The sequence below is a fragment of the Vicia villosa genome, linkage group LG1, assembly GCF_029867415.1.
Source record: "Vicia villosa cultivar HV-30 ecotype Madison, WI linkage group LG1, Vvil1.0, whole genome shotgun sequence".
Lineage (NCBI taxonomy): Eukaryota > Viridiplantae > Streptophyta > Magnoliopsida > Fabales > Fabaceae > Vicia > Vicia villosa.
Genome location: NC_081180.1, coordinates 40,200,451 through 40,223,017, shown reverse-complemented (window position 1 = coordinate 40,223,017; position 22,567 = coordinate 40,200,451). Strand labels below are relative to the sequence as shown.

The 22,567-nt window shown below is 37.3% G+C and overlaps 2 protein-coding genes across 2 annotated transcripts; one reads left to right on the top strand and one right to left on the bottom strand.

The window, feature by feature from the left end:
* Nucleotides 1-323: 323 nt before the first annotated feature.
* LOC131635047 (uncharacterized) lies at nucleotides 324-1,844 on the top strand. Its single transcript, XM_058905653.1, has one exon. It carries the CDS (start codon nucleotides 519-521, stop codon nucleotides 1,470-1,472), a length of 954 nt encoding a protein of 317 aa, XP_058761636.1. The 5' UTR covers nucleotides 324-518; the 3' UTR covers nucleotides 1,473-1,844.
* Nucleotides 1,845-2,101: 257 nt separating this feature from the next.
* Nucleotides 2,102-12,766, bottom strand: LOC131635039 (formin-like protein 20). The gene is made up of 17 exons (XM_058905645.1): nucleotides 12,166-12,766; nucleotides 10,493-11,196; nucleotides 10,189-10,410; nucleotides 7,710-10,111; nucleotides 7,465-7,588; nucleotides 6,771-6,842; nucleotides 6,339-6,437; nucleotides 6,143-6,184; nucleotides 5,632-5,712; nucleotides 5,499-5,549; nucleotides 5,342-5,423; nucleotides 5,092-5,186; nucleotides 4,954-5,025; nucleotides 4,183-4,299; nucleotides 3,605-3,673; nucleotides 3,455-3,521; nucleotides 2,102-3,099 (listed from the first exon to the last, which is right to left on the bottom strand). The coding sequence occupies exons 1-17, from the start codon at nucleotides 12,236-12,238 to the stop codon at nucleotides 2,942-2,944; spliced, it is 4,530 nt and encodes a 1,509-aa protein (XP_058761628.1). The 5' UTR covers nucleotides 12,239-12,766; the 3' UTR covers nucleotides 2,102-2,941.
* Between the last annotated feature and the right edge of the window lie 9,801 nt (nucleotides 12,767-22,567).

Here is a 22,567-nt window from a genome sequence, read left to right as displayed (position 1 = left end):
TCATCAAATTAATCCATCTAATATCATGGTTGTTATGTGTCCAAAAATTAAGTTAAAAACAAAGTTCAACCAATTTTCAAGGAAATTTTTTTAGATTCTGTGTAGATTGTACACAGTTTAACTATGAAAAAATAATTAAAGGATCTATTTAATCATTTTATAACAAAAACGGTGAGTTTATCAGGCTTTACTTACGTATAATTTAACTGTGATAAATTTTGGACTCTGTGCAGTAGTGTGTCTGACACGCCCTCAAATACGGTCCTGAAATTCACCTTATACAAAGTCAGTTAGTTTCTTCTTGTTGGCCTATCTATTCATCAAAAACACCAACTTTTGATCTCTCTAACCAACCATTATCATAAAAAAGAACAAACTCATTTAAGAAAAACTATGACAGAAAGAGAAACTCCAACACCTCTTCATATTCACACTCATATCCTTTCTATACATACATGAGTATTATATTCTATAGTTTGAACTAAGAAGCAACTTGATTCAAGATTCAATATTCCAATATGGAAGTTTCATGCAAGATTTTGAGAAGATCAGTTCATGGTTTTCTTCAAAACTATCATTATTTCACTTCATATATAGCTTTTCTTGTCTTTCCTTTCTCGGCTTCGATACTTTTGTCACAAGCTTTTGTTCCTTCTCCTTCATCTCTTTTGCCTCAAATATATAACCGTTTGAGGATTCTCTTTGATGCTGCAGGCTTTCCTTCATCTTCACTGTTGTTCAATATTCTTAATCTTAAGGTTTCTCAAACAATCACTTGTTCAATCTTTTCTCTTCCTTTCACACTCACTTTTCTTCTTGTCGCAAAAGCATCGATAATTCAAGCGCTTAAAGTCAATCACAGTAAAGCAGCTTTGTCTCCTTCGCCCGCGTCGATCATAGCACTTTACAAGCCGCTTTTCCATACATATATCTGCAACTGTTTCTTGATTCTGTCAGCAAATGCATCTTCTTTTTGTCTCATGTTTTTGGCTTTCAGTTTCGTTGAAACACTCGGATACTCGTCGCCTGGTTTTGTTCTCTTCATGTCAGCGACCGGAGCAGTTCTCTTTTCTGTGATTCTTGCCAATGCACTTGTGATATGCAACATGTCACTTGCTCTATCTGGAATGGAAGGACACGGAGGATACTCGGCGATTCTTAAAGCTTGTATCTTGATGAAGGGAAAGGCATCAATGGCTTTGTTCTTAGCACTTCCTGTTAATGTTGCCTTGGCTGCAATTGAGGCCTTGTTCCACTTCAGGGTTGTAAGGGAATATCATATTGATGGAAAGGCAAGGCCTTTTGTGGTTTTAGAAGGGATTTTCATTGCATACTTGTACTCAATCTTCATCATCCTTGACACTACTGTGAGCTGCTTGTTTTACAAAAGATTGAAGACAGAATCATGGATTATTCAAGATGAGGACAATTATGGTTATATTGGCGACAAGAATTTCGAAGAACTGCCGTAATTAGTAACATGAAGTAGCATTTTATTAGTTTGGCCAAGGCTTTTTCTTCGTGAAAAAGGAAGCTGTATCAGTTGTTTTAAACAGATATATATCAGGTATTTACCAAATTTATTCTTGTTGGTCGAAGAAATCGAACAACTTTGAAGGCATAAAATGTTTCGGTTGAACAGCCTCAGCTCAGTTCTGTGCAAAGACAGGAAGCTAGAGGAATTCAATTCATATTCTGCAGTGTTTTATATAAATGTCTCTGATATTCTTAAACTTTGTAATTTGATTTCATAAATTCCACTTTGTAGATTAGCAAAAATTTACAGTGTGAATAAGATACATGATTCAATGTTAATTAAAGTTAATTTCCTTATTGTGTATTAATTATTATTATTATGCATCAGTTATTATGGTTTACTAGTGTGTTTTTAACTGTATAAAAACACCAAAGATGATTTTGCAGTCCCAGTGAAGAAAATAGTTAATTGCAGAAAAAAAACTGAGTTGCTATTATTCTGTTGAGTTGCAATTAGCTTATACAATAGCATTAGGTTCTGGTTAATTCATGAGAAAGTTAAAGACTTGGAATTATTTGTGCTCAACAGAATATTACACTTGGTTATTGTATTTCACACAAAAAATGAAATTTGAATTGCATTTCTAATTAGATCTTCTCTAGTTCTCTTCACTTATATATTACAGTTACAACTTACAAATAATACATTGGCCTGATTTCTATTTTCTCTCAACCTAGAAGCTATACAAGAATTTTTTGAATGGTGTCTACCAAAATTTCCATAAAAAAGAAATCTAATTTCTATGTTAGATGAAAAAGAATTTGATCCTAAAGAAAAGGGTTAGTGCTTTGTACAAGGGTTTTATGGTACTAGAGTTGCAGGGCTTGGAAAATCCAGAAAGTTTCTGCTCTGGTTCTGGACAAAATAAGGCAAATGATCGATGCAAGCCGAAGCCAGTTCTACAGCAACAAAAAGCATGTCCTGCCACAAAATTCTTGAACCGTCGTGAGATGGACTGGATCCATCATTTTCATAACATTCATTGGAGGATGCAGATGCATATTTGAGCAATCACAGTAAGCATCCGTGTCAAGAAAAAAGCGCTTAAGTTCCATGATAAACATCCACCACGGCATCTCTTAGCTTGGGAAAGATCCAGAAATCCAAAACTAGTCTTCTGACAAAAAGGATCAACTGGCCATACAATTCTCATTCAACAGCATGCCATCAAAGAATCAACTCCTAAGCTTGTTGTATGTTCAAAGGTTCCCATCTGGCATGAATTTTCTATTCCACCTTCAATAGATAAGATTGAAAGGCTCATTCCCACATCATCGTCGTGGAAAGAGAAGCTTCGAAAGTCGTATGTCAAAACTGGCCTCAGAAGCATTCACCTGGCGTGGTTGGATTCCCGCTCTTCGGTAAGAGCAGGTTGTCGGTGCAAAGGAGCAGAAAACCTAGTCATCAACTATCTTTCCCACTCTTTTTTGTTAAATTAACGCCCTTAGCCTTCTCCATCTCAGCCTCTTTCTCAGCTTTCTTTTTCTCTAATTCTGCTTGTTTGCAATTCTCTTCATGTGCTTTTCGGAACAACCTTATAAAATTTAATAGAGTTGCGGTAACTGCAACGATTAAACCAGAAACAAAAATAGGTTAGCTTTATTATTATCAAAATAAACAAGAGAACATACAAACATCTTCTACATAAAGCCTAATTTAATAGAGTTGCAGTAACTGCAGATTAAACCAGCAATCCTAGAGAAGAAAACCACTTTCTACATTGAACTTAATTTCTAGAATATAAAATACACACATGTCCCAACCATAAATGCAACAGATGATGAAAATGTACTTTCCATACAAACATCAGATGAATAAATTTAACGAAATAAAATCTGGTAAAATAAATCACCAGTAAACTAGACCAACGGCCATATGTTATACCACAACATGAATCCGCATTAATGATCAATTTACCTTGCTCGCATGGGCATCGAGAAGGCTCCTCACCGAAATACAGTGCAAGTGCATCAGCATTTTTACCCTGTCCATACATATTCAAATTACTCAATCATTTTATTTCTGTGTTGGTGTTTAATTTACCAAACGCATGGTTAAGAATGTTACCACTGTAGAATATAATTTTGTTAGATCTGCCACGTCTGACTCAGCTACAGTAATGAATCCTTTCAATGTCTGAACAAAACAACAACAAAAAAATGTAAACCAGATAATATGAAGGAAAATTTGATTACTGGTCAAAAGAAAGTGTAAAACTGTCAGTGCATGTCTCCATTACATTCTTAAGTGAACTTTGTAACTTTCCAAACTGGCAATAGGAAAACCTTATTGGGTAATTATAGATTAAATGTAAATTTTCAACTCAGAATATTGAGATAAAAAATCCAATTCACAACTATTGAATACAAGAAAGAAAACAAGATGCAAATCCACAGATCTAACATGAACTACCAGGATAGGTATGACCATTTGACTATAAATTATTAACTAATTTTTGTATGAAGAAATAATTATTAATTAACTGATTATGATAGTCACAACTACAATCAAGTACATCCAAGACGGGGAAACCGGTACTTTGAATTTAATTTAGAAATTGAATTTTTTTTGTCACTGTTGTTATATTGCTGATATAACGAGGAATCAAGAGACTGAAATAAAATAAAATAAAAAAAGATAAACACCTTACGGAAAACTTCGGATACGGGTCCATCATTTTCTGATCCAGCAAGCTCTTGTTTAACCTTTTCTAATCCCTTGGTGATTGCCTGCATCTCTTCAGCTAATGATTTCAATTGTATCTGAAAGAATTCATGTTTCAATTCACATTGTAACATCATTACCTCATTCTCATAAGTTATAAAGTCCTATCTATCCCAAAAAGTATTTTCTTTTGGCTAAAATGCAAATAGCCATTTCAATTTTGACCAATAGGTAAATCAGGGGTACATTCAACATCAAGAAAATAACTACTTGGATCCATAGTCTTTGCCGGACGGAACTTTATCCGGCATGCTCGTGAAATCTATCTTAAGTTTGTAATTACAGACAATTGCATTATCAAGTAAGGTTTCTGAATTTGGATACTTTATGATTAAAAGAAATAGGAGAACTTATATTTTAAGTAGAATCCAAATTTGAAACCAAATGGAGATATTTGCCAGTGGACCAAAAATGAAAGAAGTTATGTGCATTTTGGTCTTTTTCTAATTTGGTCAAATGGAGCTTGCCACCCTAATTTAAATAAGTCCATTTACATTTTTCCCAAAAATCAGGAAGTTATTTTCTAAAACTTAGTTATATCTTACTCATTAAAACAGGAAGGAATGTGCTTAATGTTCAATTTTACAAGCAAGGGAAAAAGTGAAACTGGACCAACAAACTAGGGTAGTAAACTGCAGTTGATCTTTTTTTAGGGGAATGGGGGGCTATATCGAACCAAACTAAATCATTACCTTAGTGGCGCCTTCCAGACTAACGAGATCTTTGTGAAAATCAAGAAGTCCAGGCGACCTTTCAGCTAGTACCTAGAAAAAGAAAAAAAGGGTTAGCAACCAAATGATATTTTTGGTTATTGCAATTAATACTCATACCTTGCAGAGATAATGCATTAATGTCATCTTATTGTTAGAAGCGCGAGTATCGGTGAGCTTTGAAAGACTGTCCAACTTAAATCCAACTGCAGCTCCTGCAAAAATAAAACATTTGACATTAAAATAAACTGGGCATAATACATTAGATAAGATATAATAGAATAGAGCTAGCACCAACAAGCCTATCTCCGTTTACTATGTCGAGAAATGAATAATGATAAGAAATTGCCACAAATAAAAAAAGACTGACCCCTTGCCGTTCCCTGATTCAATGTATTGCCCAAAAAAAGAATTTTCTTCATGATATCCTTCAGTTTGGTGGATCTTCGGACCTATAACCAAGAAAAAATGCACAAGGTTAACGGAATACAAACATCATGATGTTTGCAGTTGCTTAAGAAAAGTACCTCTTCACAGGCAGAGTTTACCGTGTTTAAACTCTTCCTAAATTCTGTAACCTGCATAAAGTGAAAAGTATAATAATTGAAGAAATATACCGAATCCACAAAACAAAGAAAAATATTACAAACACCACCAAACCTGAGCCTGAAACTGAATTTTGAAAGCGAAAACTCTTAACTTTGACTCCACCCTTGGCACCTTCATCAGCTCCAAAAAAAACTGAAACAACAAAATAAATATAATATGATTAGAAACACATGTATATAATAGGAACTTAAATCAACAAAGACTAAAAGAATTGGCTTATGATCAAAATATCTAAAGGGAAAAATGGAGATTTGTAAATGCTAAATCAATTTTCCTTCACAAGCAACCAAACACTGTCAACTTATCTGTGGATAAGTTTTAATTTCATACACATTACAGTTTTGGTAGCAGGCTATTCTGTCATCATTCGTCCCACCTCCTTCCATATTTTTTTAAATCAATTATGAAGATGAACAAACGAATCAAATGTATTACTTAACACTTTATTACTAATAACAATTAGTAAAAGATAACCAATAAAAGATATCCCATATAGTTTTACTCAACACTTTCTATTAATAACAATCACATATATTGCAGACTAAAATAAATCATTGCACACCTGTTCACACTTTCCCAAGTTCTCCTTGTTGCCAGTGTATGCCTAAACAATTATAAACAGAGGAGGAATCAAAATTTGCAAAGCAAACAAATCAGAGTAGGAGAACGCATTTTTGTGTAAAAGCAGATGCACTGAACTAGAAACATAATTGTCAAAACGAGATAAAAGAAGTATGGATAAAGTTATTAAACTTCACCTTCAAAAGTTCCATTTCCTCTTTGGTAGGACAAAACTTAATGAGATTTTCCACCTGATCAACATCTAATACTGACTCATCCAAAGCTAGTACTGCAGCCTGAGAGTATTCATTTCAACATGTTAGGAAAAATGGTATTTGCGACTGAAAATTACAGGTAGAAATTTCATAAGTTAGAAATTTGTAGTAGATATGATGTGAAAAAATAATATTACTGTCAATATCTCCTATCAGCGGCCTATAGTATTAACATATAATATAACAATCCAATTACAAAAAACATTTTAAGAAACACCCTCAATGCAAACAAAAATAGTATTTTCAGTGTAATGTTTCTTGCAAAAGAATATATGTTTTTAATATAAAATGCTTCGATTTTAATCAATCATCTAGCATAATTAAAAAATAGATGAAATAAAAATATCTGCTTACCATCATATCAGGGAGTGGCATCTTAACCTTAGTAAGCATGATTTCCGTATTATTAGCCCTCCTTAGGTCAACCTACCCATAAATAATACAAACACAAGTTATTTTTCAGTGACAGTTATTTAGTAAGCACCGAATAAAAGATCAAATCAATGAGTTTCTAACGAATATTAGCTTTAAGCACTGATGAATAAAAAGAAACATCAATATGCACCCGACAATTCATATAACTTTAAGCATCAGAACTTTAATCATGGAAAATAAAAGAGGCAATGAACTGAAGGGACAATAATAGATCAATAGCCATTGTGGAGATAATCATCACAGTTAGAAATAAATTACTATGGTTTATGTATCAAAGTGGGCTGGATATTTTTATTTACATATGAAAACTTAAGAAAAGTATGCACGTGTCTCCTTAACAAAGCTGACAGTAATTATCTGATCATTCAAGATAGGTGACAATGAAAACTGCTTACTTTAAGGACCGAATCACCAAGTATAAAATTAAAGATATATAATTCCTATTTGGACAGAAATGTACTGTTTAACTATGAAAAGCTTTTATGAAATAAAGCTACAAATCATGGTGGATTACATTTCTAGAAGGAAAGTCCAAGTGAATAGCATCAAATAACCTCTCACGCATGCCTTATTTCAAAAATCTAATTTCATTAATATTCATATAGAAGAATACCAATTGAACTTTGTCGGGTTTAGATCCAGTAGACTTGCGCCTCCCTCCAGATTTTGTATCGGTGGGTTTTGGAACATTTGTAGAGAAAAGTTTCTCTAGCTCCGAAACATCAAACTCTGGTGCACTAGAAAAGAACACGAAATCAGTCATTACAAACGTGGGAATACCGATAACAAGAAAAACAGTGTACACATACAAAATTTAAATGATTAAAAAAGGCACATGCAAAAGTGGACAAGAATTACATTAGCGGTTCTCCATGTCTTTGTAATTCTTCCCATAAACTTCCTTGCAGTGCCCTCGTAACCTTACTCCAATGTAAAGGCTTTAAGGAGGATCGTCGAGGTGCCACTGCAGCAGGGCGGGCATATCCACGCCCTCTCCCGTTTAGGTCAGCTCCAACATTTGCACCTTTAGAACCCAAGGGCGGAGGTGGTGGAGGTGCACCACCAGGAAAAGGTGGAGGAGGTGGGCCTCCTCGACCACCAGGAGGAGGAGGTGGAGGCGGGCCTCCTCGACCGCCAGGAGGAGGGGGTGGAGGCGGGCCTCCTCGACCGCCAGGAGGAGGGGGTGGAGGCGGGCCTCCTCGACCACCGGGAGGTGGTGGTGGTGGTGGCGGGCCTCCTCGACCACCGGGAGGTGGTGGTGGTGGTGGCGGGCCTCCTCGACCACCGGGAGGTGGTGGTGGTGGTGGTGGCGGTCCTCTGCCACCAGGAGGTGGTGGTGGTGGTGGCGGGCCTCGACCACCAGGAAATGGTGGTGGTGGTGGTGGTGGTGGTGCTCCATGCATCGGAGGAGGTGGAGGTGGCGGGGCTCTAGACATCGGTGGAGGCGGAGGAGGAGGGGCTCCATACATTGGAGGAGGCGGAGGAGGAGGGGCTCCATACATTGGAGGAGGGGGAGGGGCTCTAGACATTGGAGGAGGTGGAGGTGGGGGTGGTGGAGCTCTAGTAAAAGGAGGGGGTGCAGAATGAGATGTACTAAAAGGGGGTGGAGGAGGTGGAGGTGGTGCTGGTGGAGTCCTAGTAAAAGGTGGTGGTGGAGCATTAGTAAAAGGAGGTGGAGGCGGAGGTGGTGGAGCATTACGAAAAGAAGTTGGAGGTAGAGGTGGTGTAGGTGAACTTGTATATGAATTAAAGGGTGGAGGAGGTGGGGGTGGAGGTGGAGGTGGAGCTTTTTGAGATGTAGTTGGAGACGTGCTTGTTGAAGACATGGGAAATGAGGGGGGAGGAGGAGAACGAGGAATTGATGATCCATGCTCTGCAGGAGGTACTGTTGATGGTGGTGGAGGAACGGTTGAAACTTCGTGCCATGGAGGGAGGAATGGTGGTGGTGGAGGACGCCTTAATGGGGCCACTACAGTAGGTACTTCAGAAAATCTTGATGTAATTCCATTGCTTGCAACTATTGATGAAGCCACAGACTTCCAGGAGGGTTGAGGTGGTGGCGGAGGTGGAGGTGGGGGAGAAGTTGCAGGCTGTAAATTCACCCTAATGTCTTGTCTACTAAATGATGTGAAGGGTGGTGGCAAAGGTGGTGGTGGTGGAGGAGGAGGAGGAGGAATAGGACGCTGTGCGGGAGGCTGTAGCAATTGCTCTGAGCTCTGTTCTTGTACTTGACTTGCTGTCTTAAGAGATGTCTCTTTAACTGATGGCGGCGATAATGGACATTTTGCATCAATTTCTGATACTACTTGGCCGAAAGATTTTGAAGTGGTCACCTTCCGACTTTTCAAGTCATTTTTCATGTCAGCAGAAACAGCTGTTGCAGAGCCATATGGAGCAGCTAAGGATTTTGTTTTGTTATCGTCCATTTTCTCCTTTGAAGTGGTTATATTTGACAGTCCAGGTGGTGCACTATTAATCCTTGATGGTGGATAATATACATGCATTGAATTCGTGTAAGAACCCTTGTTAGAAGGAATCCACCTCGTCACTGCAGTTGGTTTAGCTTGTTTTGCCTGAAAAGCAGTGGTTTCTTTAACCTTTTGTTTTCCAACAGTATCTCCTGGCTTTGAGTTTGATGGAATTTGTTTCTTAGCAGTAGATGGAAGTAGTTTACCAGATTTTTGTTTGGAACTATCAGGCATGGGCTGCCCTTCCTTGTAATCTAATTCCTTTTCTGTTACTTCATTATCTTCTTCATCATATTTGTCCTGCATAATTGCCGATCCCCGATTAGCATCCTCAATGATTTCCTTTGTTTCCAGAGGTATCTTCATATCATAAGTTATGGCAGTGGAAGCTGACTTAATTTCTCCATCATCCACGGCAATATCCTTCACTGCCTGAGGATTTGAATCCGTGCTCGCATCATCAACAGAGATATCTTTCACAGCATTAACGTCGGAATCCATCTTTCCAGCCTGTGTGTGAATCCCATCATCTGGCGTGCAATCCTGAAAAGCTTGAGGACCTGAATCCTCCCTCCAGATCCTTTTATGATTTCCATCAGTCACTGCATTGTCATGAAAGGTATGAGAATTATCCTCTGCCTTACTTTCCTGCACATCAGCTGCATTGCTGAAAATCTCTTCCACTTCATAGAATTCCTCAGGTGAAGCACTTTCTGTTTCATTTGCATCTTGACTCACCGCCGTTACTGTGTTCAGATCAGGTATAACAGCATCAGCGTCCAAAAAAAGCACCTGATACAGTTATGAGTATGCGTTCAACTCCTATTGCTTAAGAAAATGTTTTTTTTGCAAGAGTAATCATAACTTACCTCTGCTTTGAAGTCCTTGGGATATTGATCCTTAGCATCCCATAAAATATCAATTTCATCACGGCTCAGCATCAATATATTTGACCGCACAAATGCAGTATGGAACATAATTCTAAACATCGTCTCCTCACTAGTAGAATCTTCGTTTAAATTTATGCACTCAAGAACCACATCGCCTTGAACACGACAACGGAGATCAATCTTCACAAGCATACACTCTGCCTGTGATGAAATTTTATTAAGAAAATACACTCTATCTAATGAATTCACAATTCAGAATTGATAAGGTAAATTTATACAGCACCTGTTGATAGTGTCGAACATGCTTTATGGAGTTTGAGGTTGAGAAAAGAAGCTTCGAACTTCTATTGGCAGGTTTTGAAGGGTCCGGACCATAAACACGCACAACAGGTCTGCAACCTTTTCCATCATCAAATATTGGAAGGTCTCTAAGAATCAGACAGTCCAGATACAACGGTGTGTCAGACGGCGGCCACTCAGAACCCAGATGTCTCCTGGAAATATACTGAAGGTATCTGAACTGAGAAGGTTGCGGGTTCAACGGAGTTAAAAGGTGGAGCAGTTCTCGGGGAGCTTGCTTGTAGACCATTTCAAGAGTCTTTTGCTCCCCGCTGTACTGTTTCCGGTATAACAGAAGACCTGCTAGCATGAATGCCAGCACAGGCCATCCTCCCCTTTCACAATGCATCAAAAGCACATTCTGTTGCCCCTCCACAGACAACCAGCTTTCACTTGATCGAAGAAAGTGATGGATCATTTCTAAAGGCAGAAGAGGACAACCCTCGTATTGCCGAGGGTACTCCATAACTGTCATGTCATACTGAGAAAGTATGTCTGAGACTTGAGCGCGCCTCTCCCCTTCTCTGAAGTTGAACACCATGAAAGAAGCATCCGGAAAGTGATCTTGTAGCTGAGCTACAACTCCCCCCATATAAACTTTGTATTCACCTTCTTCCAATACGTCCGGGGAGAAGCAACAATCAAAAACTGAAAAAATAAAAAATAAAATAAAAACACATTATAAATAATCAAAACTTAAGGATATATAGTAAAGCAGGAGCATAGAACTTAAAAAGTTATTCACTAACTGTTTCCATTTTAACAAGAAGTTAGAAAAGCTAAAAACAGTAAATAGAGAGGATATTAATTTATTCTATACAAACATAACAAGATCAAGCCTACTTAACTACAAATTAACAGTAGAAGCCATTTCATTCTGCCAACTACCAACTTTCCTACAATGCAAAATAAAGCAACCAATACAACTTGCAAGTCAGTTAAGCCTAAAGAGGACAACTAAGCATATGTTTGGTTTTGCGGTGAAAAAAATTAATTTTAAGTCAATTGATTCTGTAAAATTGATTATGGTTATAAGTAATTTGAATGTAAAGTAATTTATGTTCGGATAACTTTATACAAAATTGAGTTGAACAGTACATATCAGTGTAAAAATCATGTTTAAACTCAAAAGCTACAAATTCTAACTTCAAATAGAATCAATTCCAGAGGCAGAATCAATTATATTTTAAAGAGCCAAACACCTCAAAATCATTCCAAACTCAATTCTACACCTCTAAAATTGCTTTTGCCTCTTTTAAAAGATAAACCAAACATACACAAACTCAATTTAAAAAGTCTTCCAGACTTCAATAAAAAAACCCTAAGTGATAAATAACAATGGCAATGGCAAGAGAGAAAACAAGTTAAAAGTTCAAGCAAGTTCCACATTGTTCTGGCACATTACCATAGCACAAATGTTTAAACTTCAAAGTGATATCAGTTAATGTTTACTAATAAAGCTTCTAAACATTAAAGGAACTACCAAAACTAAAAATTCAGTTATTTTGCAATAAGTTCCCTGAATTGATGAGCTGAACTATGCAAAGAAAGAAAGAATCAATTGCCATTGAAAAAAAAAAAAGTAAAAGAAACAAATTTAGAAAGGAAGCACAATACCATAAACCCTCTCAGAGATCTCCAAAAGGCGATCCGGCGGCTTCCGGTAAAAGAACCTTCTGAACAGCGCCATGGGACGGCGCTGTTTCTACCTTGACCAGATCCAAACCGGTAATTCAGTTTGGTAAAGCACAAAGATCAAAACTTTAAACCCAAAACAAACGATGGTGTAGATCTTGGCAATACCCAGTTCAATCCAACTCCAGTAGAATCCAGAAATGAGGAATTCAGAGGAGGAAGTGAAGATTGAAGAAGAGATAGAAAGTAGATGAGTTGATAAGGTCAAATAATTGAGAATACCAAAAAAGGAAGATGAAAGATGAGAAAATCTAGGGGTAAGAATTGTAGAAGGAAAAAACTAAGATTTGATTTGAAGTGAAGTTGAAGTACGTATGTTAGAAAAAAGGTGAAAAAAACCTTTTTTTAAAAAAATAATTAAGGAGAGAAAAAAAAAATGGAGAAAATGGAGTGAAAAGGAAAAGATAGAATGTGTCTTTGTCTGTGTCTTTTATTTTCTGGAACAAGAAGTTGGGAGAGAGCGGATAATAGACAACATGTTTGGGGAAGCTCTGGTGTTTAATGGAAACTCATACGACGTGGTCTGCGACGTGTGGAAGATACTAATAGTATTAATTAATTATTTTTACAAATATTCAAACTAGATATTTTAATATATATGTATTGTTTTTTTAAAAGATTGACTACAATTGATTTCATGAGAATATACTAGTATTTTCTATTTATTTAAAGGAGCTTCTCAATAGTGGTTCACGGTTCAAAATAATTCAGATGATCATACGGTTTTCAATATGTTCAAACTTGGGAACCACCACCGCCCGGATGGCTCAAATGTAATGTGGATGTGGGTTTTAATAAAATTAGAAGAACTTCTAATAGAGGTTGGTGTATCCGCAACAGTTCAGGTAATTCCCATACGGCAGGTACGGCTTAGGATGTTGGTGAGTATTCTGTTTTAGAAGGGGAAACGTTAGCTCTCAAGGATGTCATTCAAATAGCTATCAACATGCAACTAGATCGGATTATCTTCGAAAGTGATTCCCTTCGGGTGGTTCAAGCTTTACGCAATAAAGTTGTTGGTAGGTCAAAATTCTACTCTAGTTTAAAAGTCATCCAATCTATGCTTTGTAATTTTTACAACTTTGAGGTCAAGTTTGTTAAACGTCAAGCAAATATGGTTGTTCATTCCTTAGCAAAGGCGGTCAATTCTTGGGCTATGCGTAGTGTTATTCATAATGTTCCTCCTTGTATCGAACTCTTGATTTATAATGAAAGAAGTTAGTTTTGTTTTGATCAAAAAAAAGGGGAGCTTCTCACTACTTTTTTGTTTTTATCTATCTTCACTGGGCATGACAATAAAACTCGTATTTGCGGGTACCTACCCAAACCTGTTTTGAAGTTAACGGAAAAAATCCGTTTTGACAGGGTTTAAATTTGGGTTTGGGTTTTCCTCAATTACAAATATGGGGACGGGTCGGGTAATAGGAACACTAGTACCCATCCCAAAGCCGCTCCCGAATCTCGTTTATTTCATTTTGTATATTATTATTTATTTTTGACAATTTAGAATATTAAGTATGTGGCCAATGTTTTGATATGTATTATTATTTAAAATATTTTGATATATGTATGAAATTTTTTTAAAATTATTTTATTTTATTATTTATAATGTAATTTAATTTTGGAAAAAAATAAATATTTTTATTAAAAAATAGATTTTACCAAATGGATGGTGGCGAGGATATCCAAACCCGTTTGGGTCGGGTTTGGATTTTAATTATCCATCCCCATTTGAGTTTGAGGCAGAAAACGGGAAATATTTGAGAATTCGGGTTTGTGTTTGAGGAGGTAAAAACCGTCTCCAATCCACCCTGTTTGCCATCCTTAATCTTCACTTCTATATTATTCAATTTTATGATTTAGAATTAAAGGGTTTAATAAAAAGAAATTTGAGGATTCTAATTTGTTTTACTTATTCATGGTTTAATTAATTGTACTAGATGGATCAATAAATATGAGATACTTTAGTTTTAGTTTTTATAAAAATGTTATTTTTTAATTTAATTATGTAATTTAAATTTTTTTAATTTAAAAAATAAATATCAATGTATGTTTATGTTAATATATAAATATAAATAAATGATGACGCCACAAATCAAACTTTTATTAATTTGTTTTTTCCAATAGATTCTTTTATCTAAATAACTGTCGTGATGTGTCACACAATTTATAAGATTAAAGTATATTAATTTATTATATAGTAATTTTTTAAATATAGGTTTAAATATTAAAAAGAAGAATAATAGTGTAAATGATGTGAGGGGACTAGACCAAAACTCGCCCAAAAAGATTAATATCTTTAAAAAAGGTAAATAAAGTCTATTTTTTACAAAATTTGTCTCAGTCTCCAAAAGGATGCTATAAAAATGGTTAGGGAATTAGTTGTGAGGCCTAGGTTGAAAAAAAAAATCAACACAATTGTTTTGTACTTTGTAGATATGTATTAGCAAGAAAGACATATTAGCAGTCAGATCCATACAAGATTTCCAAAGTTTTCTAAGTTGCCAAGGAATGACTGAGGGGTTGGTGTGAGCATGAATAACCAGAGGAGTATGTTTCAATCCATAGCTTCGACTTACCCCTCTCATTTTCACTATAGATTGCTCTAAGGATAACGCAAATTTCATCATGAAAATATGATGTGTAATGAATCTTCTGTAAAAAAGGCAAAATGAAATCTCCATTAGTGTTCCTGAATATGCCACTACATCCAAAGTTTGTGATCTCTTAGTCATGTGCATCGTTGTGATTACATTTAAAACAGTCGAGTATGGAGGCTTCCACATGACTTCTTGGAAAGGATAGGGTGAAAAATGACTTTGAAAGTTTTAATCAGAGAGAGGTCTTGAATTGAGGAGTTAGATGCGAGGTTAGAGTTGTTATTGGTAGTTAAAATTTAGGCTTGTCTTGGTTGATTGTGAAGTTTACATTTGGGACAACATGTTTGTAAATCCTTAAGTTTATAACCTTTCAAATGTTGCATAATGTATAAATAGTAGTTGCTTTAAGGATAACGGGTATGTGAGATATTGGATCGAACTCTAGTATGGTCGAAAGGTAGCTTCTTAGTTCGATAGGATTGAGCATGAAGTCGAAGGTTGTTCACATGCTTGTGTCGAACATGCTAGGGTTGTTAGCATGTTAAATTAGGTTTTAGTGTTTAAACCCTAATTTGTTAAGTTAGCTTGTTTATTAAGTTGGCTTGTATAATGGGTCTTGTGGAAAAAAGCCCATTAGTTAGTATGTTAGGTTTTATTATAAATAGCATACTAGTCTCTCATCATTGCTAAGCTGCAAATCCTAATTTAGGGTGAGAGAGGTTATTTGTTATTCTTGTAAACTTGTAATCTTGTTTTAAGAGAAAGTAAAAGAATGGCAGTTATAACCAATTCTTGTGTTCCTCTTCTTCCTTGTTTTATACTTTGTTCTTGGCATTGAATTCACAACAAATTGGTGCGGTGAGCGTGGAGAAGATGCCTTCAACAAAGTATGAGATTGAAAAGTTCACCGGAGTGAATGATTTCGGTCTATGGCGCTTGAAGATGAAAGCCCTACTGGTTCAGCAGGGTTGTTTGGAAGCGTTGAAGGGAGAGACAGCCATGAATGCAGAATTGACGGCAGCGGAGAAGACAAATATGATCGAGAAAGCACACAGCGCAATTTTGTTGAGCCTTGGTGATAAGGTTCTCCGGCAGGTATCAAAGGAGACGACGGCATCAGGGTTATGGGTGAAACTTGAAAGTTTGTATATGACCAAATCGCTGGTAAATCGACTCTACCTGAAGCAAGCTTTGTATTCATTCAAGATGATTGAAGACAAAGTATTGGCTGAGCAGTTGGATATGTTCAACAAGCTGATTCTTGATCTTGAAAATATTGATGTGAAGATCGATGATGAAGATCAAGCGATGTTACTATTGTGTTCTTTGCCTCGATCACATGCTCACTTCAAAGAAACTCTCTTGTATGGAAGGGAGTCCCTGACGTTTGAAGAAGTTCAATCAGCCTTGTACTCTAAGGACTTGAATGAACGAAAGGAGCATAAACCTTCGACTGTTGGCGAAGGTTTGGCCGTTAAAGGAAAACTCTTACGAAAGGATGGTAAGTTCGACAAGAAGAAAGGCAAAAGTCAGTCGAAGACTTATAGTGGCGAAGCATCTGGCATTCGATGCTACCATTGTAAGAAGGAGGGTCACACAAGAAAGGTGTGCCCTGAACGCTTGAAATATCATGAAGGTAAGGATAATGGCAACGCTGCCATTGTTCAAGATGATTTCGAATCATCTGATGTTCTTGTGGTTTCAAGCAGTGACTCTAAGAAGGAGTGGATTATGGATTCAGGTTGCACTTGGCACATGACTCCAAACAAAGACTTGTTCGAGGAATTATGTGATCAAGATGGTGGATCAGTATTGCTGGGAAACAACAAGGCTTGCAAGATTGCAGGTGTTGGATCTGTGAGATTCAAGCTCCATGATGAGTCAATAAGGTTGTTGACTGAAGTCAGGTATGTTCCTGATTTGAAGAGAAATCTGCTTTCTCTTGGTGAATTCGACAAGAAAGGATATGTTTTCCAAGGAGAGAAAAGTATCCTAAGAGTCATGAAGGGTTCGAAGGAAGTCTTGAGAGGCGTGAAGAAACAAGGCTTGTATACCCTTGAGGCTGAAGTTGTAAGTGGTTCGACAAATGTTGCATCCACGAAATCTTTGTCGAAAACAGAAATCTGGCACATGAGATTGGGCCATGTCAGTGAAAGGGGTCTGGTCGAATTAGGGAAACAAAATCTGCTTGGTGGAGACAAAATCGAAAAGCTGAAGTTTTGTGAACCCTGTGTACTTGGAAAATCTTGCAGAGTGAAGTTCAACAAAGGCAAACAAAGAACACATGGATCCCTTGATTACATCCATGCTGATCTTTGGGGGCCTGCAAGGTGTCCATCACATTCAGGAGCAAGGTATTTTCTATCCATAGTAGATGATTATTCCAGAAAATTATGGGTATTCATCCAGAAGACTAAGGATGAAACTTTTGAGAATTTCAAAAGTTGGAAGACTCTGGTTGAAAATCAGACTGGCAGAAAGGTCAAGAGGTTGAGAACCGACAATGGCCTTGAATTTTGCAATGAGGCATTCGACAGTTTTTGTGCTGCCTCTGGTATTGCAAGGCATAGAACTACTGCAGGTACTCCACAGCAAAATGGTTTGGCTGAAAGGTTTAATCGAACTATTTTGGAGAGAGTCAGATGCATGTTGACTAGTGCGGGGTTAACAAAGGTGTTCTGGGCTGAGGCTGTTTCGACAGCAACATATCTGATAAACAGATGTCCTTCGACAGCGTTAGATATGAAGACACCTGAAGAAGTTTGGTCGGGACATCCACCAGATCTCGACAAACTAAGAGTATTTGGCTGCGTAGCCTATGCTCACATTAGGCAAGACAAGGTCGAACCTAGAGCTCTGAAATGCATGTTCATGGGATACCCTGAAGGAGTCAAAGCTTATAGGCTATGGTGCCTAGAGCCAGGTCACAGGAGGTGTATCACCAGTCGAGATGTAGTTTTCAATGAAGCTGAAATGGCTTTTAAGAAAACTGATGATGTTGGTCGAAGTACAGAAACATCTGACGAAGAGCTGGAACAGGTAGAGATTCCTGTTGAGGTGGAGCATGTTGATGCTGAATTGCATATCCCAAATGAAGTCGAAGAAGAAGCAGAAGATGCTGAAGTTGAGGAAACTGACGATGACTACCTATTGTCGAGAGATAGGTCGAGAAGAGTCATCAAGCCACCTCAAAGACTTGGATATGCAGATCTTATAGCTTATGCCTTAATCTCTGCAAGTGAGGTTCTAGACGAAGAACCTAGAGACTATAAGGAAGTTATGAGGAGTTGAAATAAGACTGAATGGCTGAAGGCCATGGATGATGAGATGAAATCTCTTCATGATAATCATATTTGGGAACTGATCAAGAAACCTGATGGGGCAAGGTTAGTCAGCTGTAAATGGATTTTCAAAGTTAAGGAAGGAATTGAAGGAGTGACGTCGAAAAGATACAAGGCAAGGTTAGTTGCAAGGGGTTTCACTCAGAAAGAAGGTGTCGACTTCAATGATGTGTTTTCTCCTGTTGTGAAGCATAGGTCCATTCGAATGTTGCTTGCCATGGTGGCACAGTTCGATCTTGAACTGGAACAGATGGATGTGAAGACTGCGTTCTTGTATGGTGATCTAGATGAAACGATCCTGATGAGGCAACCTGAAGGGTATGTCGAAAAGGGGAAGGAAGATTATGTGTGCAAGTTAAAGAGATCTTTGTATGGGCTGAAACAATCTCCTCGACAGTGGAATAGGAGATTCGACAAGTTCATGGCACGCATAAGTTTCATTAGAAGTCAGTTCGACCACTGCGTTTACTTCAGATTTCGACCTGGTAATTCATTTGTTATTTTGTTGCTTTATGTGGATGATATTCTCATAGCAAGTAACAGTGTTGAAGATGTGATGAGGGTGAAGGCTGAACTCAATAAGGAGTTCGATATGAAGGATCTGGGAGCTGCTTCCAGGATTCTTGGAATTGACATTCGGAGAGATAGAAAGAAGTCGAAGATATGCTTATCTCAAGAGGCATATCTACGGAAGATTCTTGAAAAGTATGGTATGTCGAATTCGAAGCCAGTTGTGACTCCAACAAACCCTCAATTCAAGCTGAGTATTGATCAGTGTCCCAGTACTGATGTTGAAAGAGCCTATATGAATAGCATCCCATATGCTAATATAGTCGGCTCTTTGATGTATGCTATGGTCTGTACTAGACCCGACATAGCTTACGCAGTCAGTCTTGTAAGCAGGTACATGGCGAATCCTGGAAAGGCTCACTGGCAAGCATTGAAGTGGATTTTAAGGTACATAAATGGGTCTCTGAATAGAGTCCTAATTTATGGTGGAGCCTTGGGTGAAGATAGTAAAGCAGTAATAGAAGGATATGTCGACTCTGATTATGCAGGTTGTATGGATTCCAGAAAATCTATTTCTGGATATGTTTTCATTATGTTTGGCACTGCAATTAGTTGGAAAGCAACACTTCAGAAGGTTGTTGCTCTATCAACCACTGAAGCGGAGTATATTGCCCTAACTGAAGCTGTGAAAGAAGCATTGTGGCTTGAAGGTTTTGCGAAGGAGCTGAAACTTCAAGGTCGAGGTATCACTGTTAAATGTGATAGTCAAAGTGTGTAACACGGTGAACTGACTTTTTAATAATCGAAATGTGCGGATAGCAAGAGTCGCCACCGACTTTTATTTTATCCAAATATCGGAAAGGCTAAAAGAACAGGAAAAACCTTTTAAATAAAAAATAGGGTTCGGGGGGTAATTATGCAAAGGGAAGGTGTAAGGCACCCTTTGCATCCATGGTTTTCCATGGGCTCTTAATTGCTTTGCTCTTTGTTTTCAGAAATGTAGAAGAAAAGAATAGGGACTTTAGCTCGTAAATGAGCGTAGCCCTTTTGAAGATTTATGAGAAAGAATATATAAAAAACTTTTAGAGCAAGGCAAAGCAATTAAGGGCAAATTACCTTATAGTTTGAAAAAAAAGAGTTCTTTTAGCCTTTCAGAGTGAAAGGGTCTATCCTTGCCATAAGAGGGCAGGAAGCCTTTCATTTGGAGGTTGAAGGGTCATCGAAGCATCCTCTGCCATAAGACTGTCCCATGCCATAGAAGGGCAGGTAGTCTAAGGCAAGGACCAGAATAAGCCATTTCGTAGGCAGCCAGAAGATACCTCAGCCTTTTTCCGTAGGCAACTTCCGAGGGTCGAGGTCATTTGTGTATCGAAGGCAGCATCATTTAGGGTCGTGACCTTTTTATCGAGGCAACATGGCTGAGGTATCCTCGTATTCGAGGGACTTGGCTTATTCTGCAAAAAACACAAAGGCAACAGGCAGCAGGCAACAGGCAACAGGCAACAGGCAACAGAGAGGTTACCCAAAAGGGTGCGTGTGTGCAACAATCACGTGATTATGTTCAGATATTTATCTTTTAATTAGTTATTCTAATTCAGCTTAAGGCTTGCACTCCCTAAGATTACTAACCACGCAGTATATAATAACATAAAGCAATAAAGGGGGCGGGAAATTGTAGCCAGCGGATCCCTTATCAGGGTTGACACAAGTAATAATAAAATAGAAAAAAAACATTTAAGATAGGGTTCAGGGTTACCAGACTCGTCGCTTTGGCATTCGACAAACCCTGAAAAGGCAAATAAATAACAAAATTGGGTGAGTGTATGACTAATTCAAAGGCGGGCGGGGGTAACCCTAAAAAATAAAGAATAGATAAATAAAGATAAAAAAAAACAATGATCAAATAGGCGAGGGTACTTAGCTTTGATTTGATCTGATATGGTTGGTTGCTAGGCGCTTTTGGGGGTTGACCCTGAAAAGACAAGGCAGAACGAGAAATGAACGCAAGGCAAACCCTAAAAATAAACCAACATAAATAAAATTTAAATTGAATAAATTACTTAACTTCGGAGGTTCGTTGAAGGCGCGCGCTCGGGGCGAATCATATGGCTAACCCTGCTTATGCACAAAAGAAAATGAAAAAAATCAGTGTAGGGAATGATCGTTGCGAACCCTGATTAGGGTGCCAATTGAAAGGAATAATTTAATTAATTATTGGTCTAATGACCTAATTAATTAAATCGAATCGAAAAATAAAATCGGATACGAAATATATTTTTTGGAAATTTTTTGGGAATTTTAATGAATTTTTATGAATAAAATAAAATATGCATGATTTTTGAAAATTAATATATAATAGATAAATATGTAGACAAAAAATAAAAAAAGAATAATTATAATAAAAATAATTATTGTTAATAAAAGTTTATAATAGTTTATATATAATAAATAGAAAAAGAAGTTAAATAATATATATATATATATATATATATATATATATATATATAATAGGTAACGTAATTAAAAAAAAAAATTTATAAAAAACTTAACTTTTAATTCGGTGTGGCGCAGGCGTGTGGCCTATGGTAGACCTGCAGGTTCTGGTACGTTGGATTGAGAGAGGAGGAGATCTGATGGCCTGGAGAACGCGCGTGCATGGTAATCCATACGTCTTGATGCACTGGATCCTTGGGCTCCTCAGAAACGCGCGCGCGCCAAAACCATTTGAAACCGGCCAATGGAGAGGTGCCACGAAGTCATCTTCTTCGCTGGCCCGTCGTCTTAGGCCTGAGACATGGCTTTACCTACGGACGCGAGGTGTGGCTAAAACCTGCAAGCTACGAATCCAAGCAAACATGGACAAAAACTTTTCGCGAGGCCATGGATCAAATCGTCCAGACCTCACAAACATGATTATGGCCCTTATTCAGACCAATTGTTCCTGCAAACAAAAGCCCTAAACAGAATCCGAAAACCCTAACAATGGCATATGTTTCATATGGTCACCAAAACGTAATTGAAGTTCCAGAAACAGTCACAACATTAAGGCAAACACAAATACACAATCAAATATGAGTAATGATGTTCATGTTATGCAAATCGATGAAAAATAGAAAACGGCAAACCTAGGGGTATATGTGACGATTCAGAGTGCGTTCTTCGTGTGTGAGGATTGGAATAGTTTCACTGAACACCTGGGAACGTTTTGCAATCAACAAGAGCACCTGAATTGTCCTCAATTCCAGAATTGAAGTTTGGATTTTCTTGCTTTCTTGCACTCGGATTCAGAGTTCTATGGCTGCCAAAAAATCCTCCCCTAATGCTTTGTATTTGTTGTGTATATATAGGTGAAGAGATTAGGTTAACAAACTTGGAGAAAATCAGTTTGAATCTTTGATTTCTATTTTAAAAAATTTGATTGAGAATTTGTTCTTAATGTTTCCAATTTTGGCCTAAACTCAATATTTTCTTCACCAATTTGGTTCACACGAATTTGTAATGAATATTGAATATATTTGGTGATTAATGATGATTGTATTTGAAGAGAAAACCAATCTTTCCAATTTTTTCATTTAATTGATTAAATATATGATTTTAAATGATTAAAAATTCAAATAAAATCAAATATTCATTATATTTTCGTGGCAAATAGATTTTGGGCTCTAAATGAATTATGGATTAAGATTGAATCAAAGTTACTTAGGCCCATTTGCAAAAATATTTGGATTTCTTCACATTTTTCCCTCCAAATTGGCTCAACTTTGACAAGGCCTATCTCCCTCAATTTTTGAGGTATGGAGGTGTTCTAAGACATTCTAGAAACCTTGGAGAGTCCTCTAACCAATGTCTTTGGTCCTATATCAAAATCATTTT

What these genes read in the sequence shown, in the direction of transcription:
- LOC131635047 (XM_058905653.1), top strand. Translation starts at nt 519, where the DNA reads ATGGAAGTTTCATGCAAGATTTTGAGAAGATCAGTTCATGGTTTTCTT.
- LOC131635039 (XM_058905645.1), bottom strand. Translation starts at nt 12,238, where the DNA reads ATGGCGCTGTTCAGAAGGTTCTTTTACCGGAAGCCGCCGGATCGCCTT. An exon ending in GATCTCTGAGAGGGTTTATG is followed by an intron (nt 11,197 to 12,165) that starts GTATTGTGCTTC and finishes TTATTTTTTCAG; the next exon opens with TTTTTGATTGTTGCTTCTCC. An exon ending in ACTTGGGAAAGTGTGAACAG is followed by an intron (nt 5,713 to 6,142) that starts GTGTGCAATGAT and finishes TTGTTGTTTCAG; the next exon opens with TTTTTTTTGGAGCTGATGAA.